This window comes from Arvicanthis niloticus, chromosome 12 (genome assembly GCF_011762505.2).
Source record: "Arvicanthis niloticus isolate mArvNil1 chromosome 12, mArvNil1.pat.X, whole genome shotgun sequence".
NCBI classification, from domain to species: Eukaryota; Metazoa; Chordata; class Mammalia; order Rodentia; family Muridae; genus Arvicanthis; species Arvicanthis niloticus.
In genome coordinates, this window is record NC_047669.1 from 37,383,093 (window position 1) to 37,401,264 (window position 18,172).

At 36.2% G+C, this 18,172-nt stretch overlaps 1 protein-coding gene across 4 annotated transcripts in view; it reads right to left on the minus strand.

Moving 5' to 3' along the window:
- The window catches only part of Alcam (activated leukocyte cell adhesion molecule), a 186,594-nt gene that overhangs the window by 25,658 nt on the left and 142,764 nt on the right, over positions 1–18,172 (minus strand). For all 4 annotated transcript variants that reach the window (XM_034515733.2, XM_034515732.2, XM_076943016.1 and 1 more), the window contains exons 4-8: positions 10,393–10,457; positions 9,117–9,204; positions 8,501–8,683; positions 4,334–4,461; positions 2,304–2,436 (exon numbers count right to left, since the gene is read on the minus strand). In XM_034515733.2, the coding sequence (XP_034371624.1) occupies positions 2,304–2,436; positions 4,334–4,461; positions 8,501–8,683; positions 9,117–9,204; positions 10,393–10,457 (597 nt within the window). The remainder of the gene's footprint in view (positions 1–2,303; positions 2,437–4,333; positions 4,462–8,500; positions 8,684–9,116; positions 9,205–10,392; positions 10,458–18,172) is intronic.

The window sequence follows — 18,172 nt, forward strand, 5'->3', positions numbered from 1 at the left end:
GTAATTAGCCTCAAGATATAATGGATGAGGATATCAGAGGACTATTCACAGACATTTGTATTTGTTGGGTGTATTTCTTTGCTTTCCTTCTTATAACACTGTTAGGTAAATGGTACTATGACTTACTGGTCCCCAGAAGGAAAAAATAGCACTATTGTTCTATATAGACATCACTGTTTCCCCCCTAATGAGTGCCTGATGGCAGACACCCTCAAACCCATGAGCACGATGGCAGAAGAGACAGAAAACTGTTAACAGTTTTCAACACTTCACTGTTTCCACAGGGCTCCCCAGGGTACATGTCGAACATCAATCAAAAGCAACCATCTGGTTGTGTTATTGCCCACTGTGCCCTCCTGCATCTCCTTCCAAATTTTGCTTCCTTGTTTACATGTTTTCCAAGCATTGTAGATAGACAACACAGCACCATGTGCTTAGAGCAGTTTCCTTGAATGTTTTCTGACCTTGTTTCCTTTCTCTCTTTTGTCTAATCAAATTTTATTCCCATTGTATGGGAGTTTCATGTCCTCGATATTGCTCGCTAGGGATGTTTTTGGACAAGTGCTTGGTGTTTGTTTTCAGGGGATGTGGTCAAGATGGATAGCCCAGGTCCCTTGTTTAAAGCTTGTGGAAGTTTCAGTTCCTCAGAGTCCCTGTTCTGTAGAGGACCCTTTACTAAACACTCGGGGCATTCTCTCTGATGACCGTCAATGCCTGTGCCTTACTACTTCTTAATCTCATTTAACTAAGAAACAAAACAAAACAAAACAAAACAAAACGAGTCAGGCACCTCATGCTCTGCTGGATTACAACCGATCATTCCTAGGAGAAGAAATCTTTCTCATTGCACTGTTGGGTAAAAGTTCCTTCAGCCTGCAACCCCAAATAAGATTCACAGTTATCCAAAACAATATATGAGTTCTATTCTTCCCAGGGGGCTATGCCAATAAAAATAAATAATTACTTTTAAGAAGCATCTGATATGTTAATAAAATGAGCTTTCATGATCTGCAAAATAAAAAACTTAAGGTTCCTGGCTGTTCTTTTTCTTTTTGATAGATTACTTTATTTTATTGTTTTGTGTGGATAAGAGTTTTGCCTGCATGTATGTGTTTGTAACGTGTGTGTGCTTAGTGCTCTCTGAGGTCAGAAAAGAGTTGGATCTTCTGGGATTAGAGTTATAGATAGTTGTGAGCCACTATATGCATTCTGGGAATTGAACTCGGGTCATCTACAGGAACAATAACTGCTCTTAACCACTAACCCATCTCTCCAGCTTCCTACATGGCTGTTCTTGGTAGATCATTCCTGGTCCCTCGTCATATTCTTGGAGACTAAATATAATTTTGGAGCCATTGGAGTCCTCTAAGCAGATTACAATTTAACAAAAGGTGTCACTCAAGGTGATTTTAAAAAGGTTCTCTTTCGTTCAATTTACTAACCTTTTACATAGGGTAAACTCAGTTAATAAATGGCTTCTAGTCACCTCCTTTTTTTTTTGTTTGTTTGTTTGTTTGTTTTTTTTTTGTTTTTTTTTGTTTTTTTTTTTTGTTTTTTTTTTTTTGTTTTTTTGTTTTTCGAGACAGGGTTTCTCTGTGTAGTCCTGGCTGTCCTGGAACTCACTCTGTAGACCAGGCTGGCCTCGAACTCAGAAATCCGCCTGTCTCTGCCTCCCAAGTGCTGGGATTAAAGGCGAGCGCCACCACCGCCCGGCTTCTAGTCACCTTTACTCTGTCTTCCAGTGCTGAATCTGTAGTAACTCTGTGTTGACTTAAATGGCTGCTAATATTATTCTGTAATTTAAAAATGAGATGTAGAATCTAAATTCTCCATGGTAAAATGCAAATCCTGTTAATATCAACATTATATAAAAAGAGCTTAGGGCTACAGCTCAGTGGCAGAAGGCTTGCTTAGCATCTACAAAGCCCTGGGCTCCATCTCCAGAATTGCATAAAATAAATTATGTATATTATACATATATATTTATATATTCTGTACACATATATTTAAATATATAATGAGTTATTCAAGGTTCATATGATAATTACTTAGTCTTACAGTTGACTGAAGACATTTGGAGGAAAAGGTTTTTACCACTGACAAGTTTGTAGTTCCCACTCTTATGGAAGGATTCAGTATCTTCGTAGTTACCTGTATGAAAGCTCAGAACTTTTTCTGATGGTTTTAATACAGTGAACTGATACAAAGTTATTTAAGAAAGACAGAGCTGTGCTTAGAAAAGTTAGCCAGGTTATATTATTAGAAGCCATTGAGGTAAACCGGTCTCCAGGAGGTTCACTTACAGTGAACAGTGATGGTTGTTGAAGCCGCCATGTTTCTTTTGTCGATCAGAGAGCATTTGTAGTCCCCTGTGGCATTGCGTCTCACGTCTGTCAGTGTATAAGTGTTTGAGCTCCTTATGCCTTCAGGCTGTCCCTTTAGAAGGAGGCAAAATGTCAGATGGTTACACTTGGTAGCTTCAATGAGAATGTTTATAACTCTTGAGGAAAGATGCCATTTTCTCAGAGATGAGAAAAAAGCAACCATACTTTTCTATTAGACATGAATGATTAAACTTTGTTCTCCAAAGATTTGCGAAATAATTCATATTTTGGAACTAAATTTTGAAGAGATACTTCATATTGTATGGATGACATCTGTTTTCTAAGAGGAGAGAGAGCATATAGAGTTTGAATTTTAAAGCAGGTATTTAAAATATCCATTATCATTTTTTTTCTGTTGCCTTCTCTACATTGACGAAAAGAGTTGAGACATTATAAAAGACAACATGAACTTGGTCTTGGGATACATCCCCATACTTGCAGCACTCAGGATTTGAAAGCAGGAGCATTGCACATTTTAGGATAGGCAGGGTGGCATAGTGAGAACAAGGTCAGCCTAAGCTGTAGAGGGAGGCTATATAGTAAACCACAAACAGGGCTGCAGCTTAATGGCAGAAAACTTGCCTGGTGTGTGCAAGGCCCTTGGTGTCATTCCAAGTATGAGATAAAAAGAGGGAGGGAGAGAGAGACAGAGACAAGGAAGAAGGAAAGAGATAGATATATAGAGAGTCAGAGAGTCAGAGACAGGGAGACAAAAAGAGACAGAGAGAACATGAGAGAGAGGGGGGGAGAGAGAGGGAGAGAGAGAGAGAGAAAGAGAGAGAGAGAGAGAGAGAGAGAGAGAGAGAGAGGAGAGAAAGAGAAGACAAGAGAGGAGAAGATGAAGGGGAGAAGAAAGGACAGAGAGAACAAGCAAGTGGATGAGAAATCTAGTCATATATCCAAATAATACTGATAGACATAAATGAAGGAAGCATGAAGAAGGCAAAACAGTAAAAGCAGGAAGGAAGAAAGCAATTCAAAGAAAGGAACGGAAATCAAGGAAGGCAAGTACAGACGTCAAAGCAGCAAAGAAAACCAGCAGATCATACTTCTGAAGCTAGCTTGGCTCTGTCACGCCTGATAGCCAAAGTAAAAATTCCATTTCAAATTTTTCATTGTAAATAAGAAAATGTTAGTACGTACATTTAACAGAGGGAACAATGCTGTCTGCCAGCATTTATGTTTGTAAGAGGTTGTTTCTTATACATATCTTCTGAGTGATGCTTTGGTGATACTGTAAAATACTAGCAGTCATGCTAGGACTACATCTCCAATAATCCCATTATTGCAGTAAATGCACCATTTAGTAGGAGTATAGTTTGTTTCAGTAAGAGGATGGTGGAAACGCTGCTCTTCCAGATTGACCCACCATCTCTAAGAATGCAAATATTTAAAGGAATTCCCCAACATATCTTTCAAAATTGATAAGTACAGTGATAAAGAGCCCACATGCTTATACCACCAAGCTAGCTAAACTACACGGTAGAACTGACTGTTGTGGCTTCAAACGATCAGAGCATGTGCAGAGACTCCCCTGGGTAAACGTCCATGCACATCAGTCTCTCTGCCAGCATCCCTTTTGATTTTTACAGTGGTCTACTTCCGCAGAGCAGATTTTATGTCTTATTTGGATGATTATACCCTGAGCATCTGCAATTATGGTTTCCTGTGGTTGCCGCTTTTACCGCTTTGTCTCTGAATTCTCTAAACGTAGACGAAACATAAAAAATAAAAGTAAAAAAAAAAAAAAAAAAACCCACAGAGGTTGGTGTCACAGAAGCTTTCAATGGACATTCTACAGGTGGTGTTTTCTTTCTCTTTCTATTCCCAAGAATAACTTTTTTTCTCACTTAAGCTTCCCAAGTGCATACAATTGTTAACGTCAGTTAGAAGCCAGACAATAGGACAAAATGATAGTAGTCAGGTTCAGCTAATGCTTAAGCACTTACTGGTAAGTAAAACATGAACTCCTCAGGAGGAGGGTTGCCATTCCCCAAGCACTGAAGGGTGATGTTGTCTCCTTCTTTGATGGCATTTTTTGGTGGCAGCACTTGTATTGTCACCTGCTCTGTTGGATCTGCAAGAGTCACAAGCAGAAGTTAACCATTTTTTGTCAAGTACCAAATTACTCTGTGCATACAATGTAAATGACTAAATTATACACAATTTTCTCAAGAAGCTAGCAATGGTAATTACTTAAATGTATCTTTTTATGGAGGGATTGAAGTTAATAGTCACTTGCTATACCAAGTACTAATCTTGGTTAGCGCAAACTACAAAGAACTGTGTTACATAAAAATCAATTTCTTCTTAGGAAAATGTCTTTAACTGAGGTGGCAATGACTGTAATTATTTTATGTGTAAAAGACCAGTAGAACAATCTCACTGTGTGACTTCATTATAAGGAAATTGAATGGTGTTATATGAATCTTATAGCTTGGAAAGACTAAATCAGGTTGCAAAGTCCCTAAAGCTACTGGACAGAATCACACTCTTACTATACAGTAATAAAAATAAAATGAAGAGACATGAGCTAAACAATACCAGCAGCATTTTCAGCATGCAGAAGAACAAATCTACTTGAAAAAGATAACTGCATAAATACATATACATGCAGAGAGAGAGAGAGAGAGAGAGAGAGAGAGAGAGAGAGTAGAGAGAAAGAAACATAGAGAGACACAGACACACAAAGACAGAGAGAAAGAGTGAGACAGAGAGACACAGACAAAGATACAGAGATACAGTGAGACAATCAGAGACAGAGAGGGACAGAGATTGAGACGGAAATTGCTACATAGTCTTCAGGACCACAAATATGTTTTAAGTTTATCCTGCTTTTTAAAATAAGACTGGACATACCTTCCATTACACATTGGTTATTTTTTTGCAGAGTAAATAGAGATACTGAGCATTTAGAAAAATACACATCACTACTCAACAGTCAACTGTCATATGAATTAGATGCTCCACGCAGTGTTGACATCATCTAGTAAACAGGAAGTGAAAGGAGGTAGTGATGGCTTTACAAATGGTTGACTTTCTCATGTCCATGCTTTACACTGCTGGATAATGCCATGAAGGATGAATTTTGAAATTGTTTGATTTAGAAGGGTAGACAAAAATGAATATTGACTGAGTTATCAGCCTGTTTTCAAATTTGTGAACAAAATATCCTACCTACAAGGACCTATTTTCTTATTAGCTAATAAAGTGAAGTTAATAAGCTGTTGTTTCAGAAGTACCCTCCATTTCTTGCAGTCATTTATGTGCCTCCTACAATTAAATGACAGAGGAAGATTTAGAGAGATTATTTACATTGCCTCGTTGACACTGATCCCTGTGTGGATATCTGGGCATTGCCATGTCCTAAGACTAAACAGTGAGGTCCACACACTGATCAGGGTATTTTGTTTCTGTTTTGTTTTGCTTTGTTTTAAAACATGTGTCTATTTCTGGATTTGTTGGTGATAGCCGTCCAACCAGCAGGCTTCCGTGGAATTGAAGAAATGAATAAAGCTTGCTTTTGGCAAGCCCAGAAAGCTGCCATTTCTGGGTTTTCTCCCCACACCTCTTCCTTCTTTCCTTTTTCCTTCCCATTATTTGTTTGTATACCTTAATGGAATAAAGTAGTGGGCTCTATCATAGGCTTTGCTGTAATGTGTGTTGGGTTCAAGAGTTAACGTGGCCCTTTCTCAGACTATGACAACAGCACATCTCTGATCAAGGCTGATACTAGGACAGCCAGAACCATGTGCCTCACTTCCTCCTCTATTCCAACTTTCCTTCTCTGCACTCTTTTTCAATCTGTTCTTTACTAGAGAGGTGAAGAACTAAGGTGTGATCACAGGATTCTTGTAAGATATTTGCATTTTTATGGTAGCGTTCTGGGTAGTCACCCTCCTAACAAACTGATGATCCCTTGTGGTCCTCTTGTTCTGGACTTAGGATTTTATTCTGTTTATTAGTAGTGAGTCATCATTCCTTTCATGACTCCACCTTTCTGGTTTGCCTCCTGTAGTCCACTCTAGCACCACGTCTCAGTGGTTTGTGCTTTAGTATATTTTACATTTGATTCTCCCCTTCGACTCACACTTAGCCCTTTCCTAGACTATGTCTCAATTAACCTATACCTGAGACATTCCCATCAATTTTGTTTGCTCCCTCACCTTGTGCCTTCCTTTTGTTTTCTATTCTTCTATAACCATTTCCTCTAAATTAGTTTTCTAGGACAATTATTTGACTATTAGAATGATATTCAGAATCCATCATACTTCTCTTACACATCAGCATTTGAAATGAATAATCCTTTAGTGTTCATGGTTATCTAGAATTTACATCATGTTGTAATTTTCCACTTTACATGAATGCCTACCAAGATAGACTACTCATTTTTTTCTTCTACCTATTCGTTCACTCAGCCTTCTACCCAGTTGAATACTTAATAGTTTAGAATCAATGTTACATAGGTAACGTGCAAGGATCATGAAGTTGAAATACTGTGCTCTTTACTTCAGTGAATTTCCTCTATTTATGAGAAAAATAAGTGTAACAATTCACACCAATACATTACATACTGCATGAAAAGTGAAAGAGATGTGTGAGACTAAGAAGCATGAATGAATTACTTTGTTTTAAAGAGCTGTGTTCTAAAGACTAAGTAGGAGCTGGCTCCATGATACAGGCAAGACATCGAGAATGCAAGGGGAAGGCATGGGAATTGTATTCTCTCAGAGGAATTTGAACTTTGACAGGAATGAAGTGTGGAAAGTAAAGGTCGACATGCAGTGCATGGTGGTGACTGAAAGAGACTCAAAGAAAACAGCAACCAGGAGCAGGAAGATGAACGTGAGCATTCTGAGGTATCAGTGAAGGTCAGTCATAGCAGGAATGCTGCAGCTGTGTGTGTAGAAAGAGACTTCCGGTGGCAGCTGCATGGGCAGTTTGTTCGTTTAGGGTGATCAAAGAGAAGTAAGCAGTAGTAGATTCCATTTCTGCAATTGTTGCCCAAAACACCAGGAGCCAGGATGGCTGGGTGAAGTCAGTACCAGGGGCAGAAATCATGAACACAAGGACTAAGGTTGGGGAGGACTAGTGATACAACTAAGGTTGTATCACTGAGACTCTCTCAAGTTGAATTCTTCCATCTGTCTTTCTGTCATTTAGATTTTTCTCTCCTCTGAACTATCTCTACAGCAGTGGTTTTCCACATAGGCTCCATACATCATTGGCAACATTACTATGCTATGTTTTTTATAATAAATTCACTGTGAAGCATCTATTTACATCCATTGTATTGCTTTACTTGAGTGACATACAGTAATCTGTGTTCTAACAAATCCTTAATATTGCACTAAGAGTCTCAGAATCACTGACCTAGGACACCTGACCTTTTAGGAACCTATCTTCTGTTCCTGTGACATTTATCACTTGCAACACCACACTGACAAATTCCTTCTGATGTAAGTGTCTTGATTCTCAGCTGGAAGAATAACCTCTTTGAATGAACAATGTTGTATCATTATCAAGAGGTTCAATAGTGCCTTTGTTGTCTTCTTCTTGCTCAACACTCTCCCCACATGCCTATGGCATTGCTGTGTCAATCTCATGCATCCACGGATTCATCCACCAGCCCAGCTGCCTTTCTGGTAATCACATACCAGTTCCCTCTGAAGCCAATTTCACATGTCTTACTAATAACCGTGGTAATGTTAAACTTAAGAAGTTAGGCAGTATTTGCCGTTTTGTTTTGTTTTGTTTTGTTTGAAATGGTCAGGAGGCATTAGGCATTCTTATAAAAAACATGGCAAAATGCTATGGCTGGAGATTGTTGGAAGAAATTGGTCAAGTCAGAGGTCAAATCTATAAGAAAGATAGCACATCATAGAGTACTAAACACATATTCATAAGTGATATAGTAGGAAATGGGGTCTGTCCTTAAGTGGTGAGCAGTTTTTTCTATAGCTTTTCCAGGAAGAAGGGTTAAATTGTGTATCTGAGTTTTGTGGCAATGACTGGCTGTGAAATATAAAGAGAAATTGAATCAGGATTTTGAAGAGTTAAAGTATAATATTATTTCTAATACATTAAAACTATACAATTGTAATTCAGTTACTTACAGTAAATATCAAAGATTGCTTGTTCAGAATAAATTGTTTTCTGGCCTGAGGGTCCATAGTATGTCACAGAACAGGTGAATGGCATTTGTATGTCAGACTTGGTTGTCCTGTACTCCAAGGAGGAAGTCACAGTATACAACTGAGTTCCTGGATCAATTTCCTTTTTAAAAAGTATGGCCACCTCTGAAAAAAAAAAAAAAAGCAAAGAACACCAATGATAATATCTTTCACTGGAAAATCACAATCCATAATTAAATATTCCAACACCTTTGAAATGTGAGAGAAAGTTGACACTTGGTGAGGTAAGATGTCATTTCAAAATGGTGAATTAGAGACAGGCAAAAATAGAATCCTGGAATCCCATCTCTCACTCAATTCAATTAGCTTCCAGAACATTCCATATATAGAAATACTCCATTCTGCTTTTGACTCTTCTACATAAGGGATAAAATGGTGTCTAAAACAACTGCCCAGTGAGTTAAAGGGCACTTAACTGAAGCATAGAGTTTTAAATAGAGAATTGGCCAAGATGTTTGATTCTGGACAGCTGAAAGAATGACTAGCCTATACAATATACAAATAGGCCACAGGAATTCATGGCCTGCCTCAGACTTACCTCCATCTACGGGTTGCATCACTTTCCCATTCCTGTACCATGTGATGTTGCCGTCTGGGTAACTGTCTCTTGAAATGCAGTCACCTAACTGAAAAATGTAAAGGAAAATTTCCTCACTTCAAATAGTTTCAAATACTATTTCAACATGGGAGCCACAGAAACATCAGCAAATGGAGTGTCTTCAACCATTTATTTCCCATCTCTAAGACTCACCCTATGAATCTTATATAAAAATAATGCTTCATATTAAATAGTACAGTCTCACCCATTTTGAAATGTACAATAAAGCTTCCCACGACTCATAAAATCAGATCCACTTAAAGGCATTACCAAATTCATTTCGATGCTATCCATTTTTAATACCAACTAAATGACATTATAACTATATTAATATTGATTATTGCTGTGGTTCATAGATCTTCAAATGCAAGAATCATTTAGTGTTAAAATGTGGCACCTCTCCAATTCCACTTTCATTTCACAGTATAAATACTTGCCACATTCGATAATCCTCAGTTCAGTCTTCAAGTTTTTAACTATGTTATTCAACATTTATCAAATACTGGGTAATAAGCTAAATGGTATTCAAAAAACTTGATCTTATGCCCCTACATCAAACAAAGGAATACTGAAGTATTTTAGTTAATGAAGATGAAATTATTACCCAATTGATGTGCTCACATGTGGACCTCCATCTATGTTTGCCCTATTAAATTCCATTTCCTCTCACACCTGTGATAATGTATGTGACTGTATCTGTTTCTCTCACTGTGTACTACAAACTTTCAGTGATTTACTTTAACAGAATACAGTCTAAATGTTACACAAGTCTTGATTAATCTAAGAATTATTTGTTTCCATGTTTATCTTCTAGTGCTTTCTCTTGCCTGGAATTTTAATGCCCAAAGTTTCTGAAACACCTAAAATTGATGTTTATCAGACAAACCACACTCTTTCACATCAGATAACTTTATTTAGTTAGAAAGCCTCCCCTATGTTTGGACTAGAAAAAAATCCACTTATTCTTCACTGACTCTAGCAAGCATTTGGATCATTCACATCAGAAAGATTCTCCTCTTGAGAAATGACTGTGCCTCCTGGCACATATCCATTGTTACAATCAAAACCAGTGGTCACATTATTCACACTTTATGTTTCTGCCCTCTCTGATTGGATTGAAGCATTGGAAACTCCATAAGAGCAAGCACACCTTGTTTGTCTGGACATTTAGGGGCAACTAGATTGAGTAAAGTAGTTAATAAAAACAACTTCTCACCTTTTTTAGCTGCTCTGTTTCAAGAAATGGTGCTTTGTTTACAATTTCAGGTTTAGATGGTTGCTCTAAAGTTAAGTAGAAAAAGGTTTAAGTATACTGGAAGCGATAAAGGAAATGCATGAGTATGAAAACCAAATCCATATACTCAAGGCAAAAGAACAAACAATAAACAGATTCTTCCCAAGTATTCTAAATTTATGGAATGCAGTCTATATAACCTGTGAAGAAAAGTATTTGCTTTATGACTTTAAATATTGTTTTAAGAGATTCTAACTCTTTTGAATAAAATATCTTCAGTGTTCTCTAGATGTTTTATGAGGCAAATATAGATTTGATGATAAGCATAGGCCAATGTTCATATTAGGATATATTATTTCTAGTTGGTAAGCATGGGTACTTTCTGCTTACTAAGGAAAAGGCCTTCAACTCATTAGTTGAGAATGTTATGGCTCATGAATCCAAATCACAAAGATTTTTATTGGAAGCCCACATTTCTGAGGCTTAAGCAGCCTCTAGGATCTCCAGGGAAAATCCCATTGGTCTATATTTTTTAACAAGCTCTTAGAGGATTCTTAAGCAAAATGAAGTGTAAGAAACATGGCTGTAAAGGATTGAGAAAGCCATGTGGTGATGTACACATCTCAATTTCCCAAATAAACCAATGTATATCTCTTCTATCATCTTGTGAAATTATGAAAATAGGAAAAAAATCTTTCCAGTTTGGAACTTGAAATGAAAGAATTTATAGAAAGTTCTATACACAAATTGTAGACATAGCTTCAGATGCAATTGGTTAAAAGTTCAGCAATGATTTATTTAAACTAATTTAACCAATCTTACCTTTATTATTGTATATTCATTGTTCAAGGTGGTAGAAACTTTTTTGAGAAATTCACATACAGCTTTATTATGGAATTTGATCTTGCTCATCCCCTTAGCCATGTTCTGTACTGGGCTATGACTGGTTATTTTTCTTTTTCCTCTGTTTCTTAAAATCGTATACTTTTAAGTGTAGATTTCATATGTTTGAGAAAACAGCACCCCTCTTTCTGAGCCCACCTTATTTTGCTTAATAACCTTCAGTGTTTTCATTTTCTGTAAACATAATTTCTGCAAAAACTAATTCTACTATTTTCTTTTAATTGATGGAATAGTAACAATTAGTCTCACACTATATTTTCTATGTCTGCTCAGGTGTTGGTGGACATCTGAGATGAATCTACAATTTAACCCTTGGGTATAGTGAAGTGATATAGAAACAGTAAAATGACAGTTCAGGTATCTCTATTGCATTTTAATTGGGAATTTTCCATGGAGTGCAAAACTAAGGATGGTACAGTTGCATCCTATAGTGGTTCTACTTTCAGTTCTTTGAGAAAGCGTCATTCCTAATGTCATAGTGACTGCACTAATTTGTATTCTCACCAGCTTTAAAAAAATTTTTCCTTTCTTTGCAGTCATGAGAATTTGCTGTTTGATTTCTCAAAACAACCGTTCTCACCATGATAGAAGAGAATCTTAATGTAGTCTTGGCTTTGAACACCCTCATGGCCAAGAATGTAAAACTTTTAATCTAATATTTATTGGCACTTTGTACTTCTCAGAACTGTTTAGTCTGTTTGCCCAGTTATCGATTAGGTTGTTAGAGTTGATGTGTGTGTGTGTGTGTGTGTGTGTGTGTGTGTGTATTTTGAACTTTTTATATAATCTCAGTATAGGATTTATATTCTTCTAGCTTTCTTTAAATGATGACTTTTATACTTTACAATCAGATCACCTAAGCTAGGCCTGGTGGCACATGCCTTTAATCCTATTCCTCTGAAAGCAGAGACAGATGAAACTCTGAGTTCAAGGCCAGTCTGGTTTACAGTGCAAGTTCCAGGACAGCCAGGGCTACACAGAGAAACACTGTCTCAAAATCAATCAATCAATCAATCAATCAAGCAAGCAAGCAAGCAAGCAAGCAAGCAAGCAAGCAAGCAAAGAAACAAACAAACAAGAAACAACTCAACAGTTTGCAAAATTCACGTTAATCTGAATAAAATAAAAAATAAAATAAATAAAATAAAAAAACTTACTGTTTAATTTTGTCAAATTTTACTACTTTTTAATTCATAAGTAGTTTAAAGAGAATATAAATAGACTCATTATTTTTCATAGCAGAATTATTTTTATTTTATATACACATGAAACTAATTATTTTTTCTTTCATAATTTTAATGTTTATATTTTCAAATATTATTGACTGCTACACTAAACTAAATTGAGTTTTGTATCCTTACTACTTAATTTGGAATTCAGTTGAAAGACTTGCCTAACCAGATCATACAGGAATAGAAGACAAAAACTGTTTGAGTTACAGCAAAGTTATCACTAGAATATATATTTAAAAAGTTACATTCCTTAGTTTAAGTGATTAAAAATTAGAAAAATTAACAAATTTTCCCCTCAAAACTGTGACTAGCTTGTGAGGGAAACATATGTCATGAAGTTAAGTCCTTTTGCACCTTAGTACAAATTAATGCTGTCAGCATTTTAGTGGAATACTCCATATTAAAACTGAATTATTGATCAAACATTGACTTTTGCTTAGAACCTATGCTATCAAAGATAAACATTTAATATAGTTGAGAGATGAATGCACTCAGAATATTTAAACAAATGAAAAGTCTTGGGTCTTAATTAAATAAACCAAAGTTCCCCAGACCTGGAAGCCAGTTCTTAAGTGACACCAACCTTGAAAATTCAAGAGAGAGAAAACATTAATTTACTTGACTTTTAAAAAATGTATCAAAATTAAGAGACAACTGACATTTAATTTCTTCATTAGTAGCAATAATGTTTGGAAAATATGGAGTGGCCTGTAAATCACAGAAATTTAGGTTTTGAATAAAAACTTAGTGGGTAATTTTGCCAACTTTTACTACTTTTCAATCAACTAAGTAAAACAAACAAAAAGATTCATATTTGCTTCCTTTTACTATGTAGCAGGTTTACCTCTCATTTCATATTAAACCTGGTAATACTTTATCAATAAACACATAATCACAAATACTATATGTATGCCAAATTTATAAGATACTTTGTTTGCATTAATTATTTCTAAAATTCATCACTGTTTTAATAAATTTAAGCTGTAGAAAACAAAAGAAAAAAGAAGTCCTGGTGAAAGGATGCTTAATTTTAGTCCCTAAATTTACTCATTTTTTTTCCCCTTTGGAAGAGTCACTGTGAATTTTGTAATTTAATGGTAATTTAATAATAGTAGCTATTCCATTTCCTTGAGTTATTATCTCATAGATTCTTGCTTCAAATCCTTTGCATTAACTACATTTTTTGTATGTAATTTTCTTTTATATTAGCTTGTAACAATCAATGGATATTAGTTGGAGGACCATTAAAAGGACACATACTATTTTAGCAAAATTGCATATCGATTCCTAAGCAGTGTTTTTGTAAAACGAATACTTCACGTGAATTATGTCTTAATATGTTTCAAGGATCCATAACCAAGTAAAAAATCAAAAGAAAAAGCAACACTACAAATTTGTTTATAGCAATTATTTAGTCAAGTTGACTTATTTAAAATTAAACCAATGTTTACTTCAGAACAATCCTGAGTAATCTCTCTACTGAACCATGTATCAATTATAAAATTATGTTATAGTTCATATTTTTCTTCCTTGCTGGCCTGTCTGTCTCAACTTAAGTGGCTAGGAGTATATTACCATAGGGACAAGTGTGGGGATACATTAAAAAGTATAGGACAGAAAGATCTTAAAAACAAGTCATATATTAAGTTTCAGAACACTGATAATGCAGTAGTGTGTGTGTGTGTGTCTATGTGTATCTTTCTTTCTGTGTGTGTGTGTCTGTGTGTGCATGTATATGTCTCTGTGTGTGTCTGTGTTTGTCAGTGTGTGTGTCAGTATGTGTGTGCCTGTGTGTGTGCCTATGTGTTTGTCTGTGTGTATATGTGTTTGAGTGTGTGTGTCTGTATGAGTATGTCTCTGTGTATGAGTGTGTGTGAGTGTATGTGTGTATGTGTGTGCCTCTGTGTGTCTGTGTGTGTCTGTGTGTCTTTGTGAATATGTCTGTGTGTGTCAGTATGTGTGTGTGTGAGTATTTCTGTGTGTGTAGGTATATGTGTGTGAGTGTGAATGTGTGTGTGTGTGTGTGTGTGTATGTGTGTGTGTGTGTGTGTGTGTGTGTGTGTGTGTAGGTTTTGGCATCATGTGCCTGCCATATAGCAGTATTATGACAATGGAATATAATTTTGAGCCTGAACTGTTTTTTTTTTTTTTTTAAACTAAGGAAACCAGAGGCTTGCATTATTATGCTTTGAAGGCTTACCACAAATGACTAAAGGCTAAGCTAGATATAAAATGCTACATAATCCAAGTGCTTTGGAAACAGAAGCTTTGCTTTCCAGTCACTCCTTTTGTTTTGTAACAGGTTTTTTTTTTTGCTTTTGTTTTTGTTTTTTCTGGAGAAGACGAAACTGGTACAGAGATAAGGACTGATCAGGAGTAAATATACTAAAATAGATACCTGACTTTTTGGCTCTCACTCTCAGGCTATATAGTTAGTGAATTCTATGAATACTGATTTTCAGAAAAAAGTAGCAATCAGTACCTTACTAAAAGTTACAGTTTGGGCATCCAGCCCTCTAACAGACAGATTATGATGTAGTTCTGGGTTGAAAAGTGCTCTTTATCATCCTTGTCTTACTCTATAGACCACACACAGCGTAGCTCAGTCAAAGAACAAGAAGAAACAGGTGCCCTGGCAGGTTCGTGCAGAAGTGAGATTCTCAATACCTGTTTACAATCAAAGTCCTAATAAGTTACTAAACACTTGAGCTAGTGCATCTATGGAAGAATGATTTATTTTTCTCATTATGTTGGGAAATTTTATTATCATTGTTTTTTTTTTTTAGTATTTAAAGAATCAAAGTAACTTGAATATAGTGATACACATATGATTTTAATACTTGGAGGATAAAAGGAGGAGAAAGAGCTCAAGGACAGCCTTGGCTATAGAGCATGTTTGTAGAATAGCCTAGGCTGTGCCTGACCATGTTTCAATCCCCCTTATTTACATCCTCTGCCAAATGGAAGAATGAAATTGTAACACACAGTTTAGGTCTTATTTGTTAAATAGCTCATTTTCTATTTCTTTTTCCCTTTGAAAACATTTCTTTACTATTTTCTGGTTTAACAATTTCTACTGGAGGGAGGAAAGATTCTCAATTTTCCAATTCGATGAAGCATTAAGAGTCATATCCAAGTAGGACCTGTGAAATTATGTGTGGAGCCAGCATTGGCCAACCCCTTGAAGACTGGCCCACTGTACACAGACCAAGTCCTAGAAACAGGCTTTCATCTGATACCACAGCACACCAGCAGAACACAGAGAACTAGAAAATTAAGCCCAAAGGTTCACCAAGAGCTGCTTTACATCCTTAAAAAAGCAAGATGGGTTTTTTTTTACGTCCCCCTTGCTGTCTCTGAATGTGGATCTGACCTCCTAAGTGTCTGAGACTGCCTTTTCTTTTGCCTCAAGTAGTTATTGCTAATAACTGAAATAGTGAATAGGATTCTAACCACTTGAATAGAAGCAACTCCTTACCATGCTAGACCTTGTTCCTTAGTTCCTGGACAAGGCTCTAATGGCAGTAGAAAGAATCCTTCCATGTAATCTAAAGCATTCATTTTACTCAAGAGGTTGTTTAAAACCCAGTCAGGTGAAGAGACTTGCCAAGGTCAGAACTTAGTGGCAGCCCTGACAAAGCAAGGTCTTCTGATGACTAGCTCACAGATTTTTTTCCATCGCATCAATGACAGTCATTTGGCTCTCTTGGCACCTGTTTGACCTGTGATCCTTTTGCACAGTTACTGGAATGAATCTCTGGGAACGTTCAAAGGTCTAATCTTGCTTCCAAACAGTTTTATTACTCTCAAATGTGCACTAAATGCAAAGGCAGTTTGATTTGGATGCCATTCACGAGCTGGTTAGTGGTGACAAGGCACGTTACTTGCTTGGACTGGGGTTGGCTTGTAGATATTATTTCTTACATCAGAGATGTAGGTTAAAACAAAACAAACAAACCTACATTGAAGGTAAAATCATCAGTCAGGCCTTCTGACTTGAATAAAAGCAATTAGATTTTGCTCGTGGGGCTCACAGTACAGATGCCGATCTGAGATTGGCTCATATGAGCCACACTTGATGCAGTGGTACATGGTTCATGTTGCTAGGTGATTCAATAGAAACAGAGGACTGATTGATGAGCACAGTAACTCCTAAGTGACTGAAATATATACACACATAGGATGAAAGTCTCCCTGCCACAGCTGCTGCGGATTCACAAAAAGTGGCCTGAGGTAAATTCATGATTCAATGAAGAGAAGCGAGGTTCCTACCCGATCTTTCAGGACCACCGTTATCATTGGGGTTGTCATTAATTTTCTTAGGTTTGGAGGGGCTTTCCAGGCTTCTCAAATGCAATGCCATTTTTAAGAGTGTGTAACTTGCTATGTAAATTCTCTCTGGCACACAGCCTAGAATGCAAATTCTGTTCCTGAGAATTGCTTTGTTTTTGACAACATTCAAAAGAGCAGGGGTCCTGGAGGTCCGTGGCATATGACTGTTTTAAGCATCACCAAAAGCCTCTACACTCTAAAGTAGCTGACAAATTTTATTAAATTAAGCCAATTGGTTGTGTACTCTTAGATATTTACAAAGCGGTTTTTTTTTTTTTTTTTTTTTTTTTTTTTTTTTTTTTTTTTTTTTTAAAGAAAACTTGGGAAATGATGTCACAAATGATTCTTCTAAATATAAATCAGAATGTGCTTCATTTGTTTCTGTACTACTGTGATGTTTGATAATTTCAAGACCATTTATAGAAAATTGAAAATGGCAAATTAATTTACATAATGATTAGCATTATGAGTTAGCCTACCCACATTCTTGGTATTTATGATATCAAAGCCTATTGGTAATTTTGTTATTTTTATTATTGTCATTCTACTTTTAGGGAAAAATGCAATTAGCAAATCTACTGTCCATCTCTCTAATGAAAGCAAAACAGAAGAAAATAAGAGCAATATAAAAGAACACTAAAAGGCCAACATAGCCAATGGCAAATTCAGAACACTAGTTCTTCATGTATCCCATGGAATTAGGCTAGGCTGGCAAACAGTTGGGACTTAGCTTGATTAAAAATATAATAGAGAAGTGTAGATGACTTCTAGAAAGTGCCTTCTATGCTAAAAGGTAATCAACTGAAACATGTAATATACATTTACAAGGCTCTACTGGAGAACAAAGGTTTCCTCTGACAGTGTTAGTATTCTTTGAATCCACGTCATGAACCCATCGGAGCTTTGAAGTCTACATAAATACTTAAGGGGCAGCCCTACTTAGCTGCATAGGTTATTAAAGAGAAATATGAAAAATCCATGGTTACTCATTGTAGTTGGAGGCCTCCAGGGTTTCTTTCTTTACTATTTATTTGAATCACCTTTAGGAGTTGTCAAACCATCAGAAACAAAATTGGGAAAGTGGGATAGAGAGACCTTTTTTTTTTCTGGTTTTCTAATTAATCAAGACTAATATTCTGAAATATTTGAGACCTGCTTTTTCCTACTGTAGTTCCTAAAACATTATGATGTAACTGAGGTGGGGCCTTTTATTTGAGTCTTAAAAGAAGACCTCTTTTAATAATACATCATAAGGTATTTATTTTCTATTTGCACAGTAACATTAACTATATATA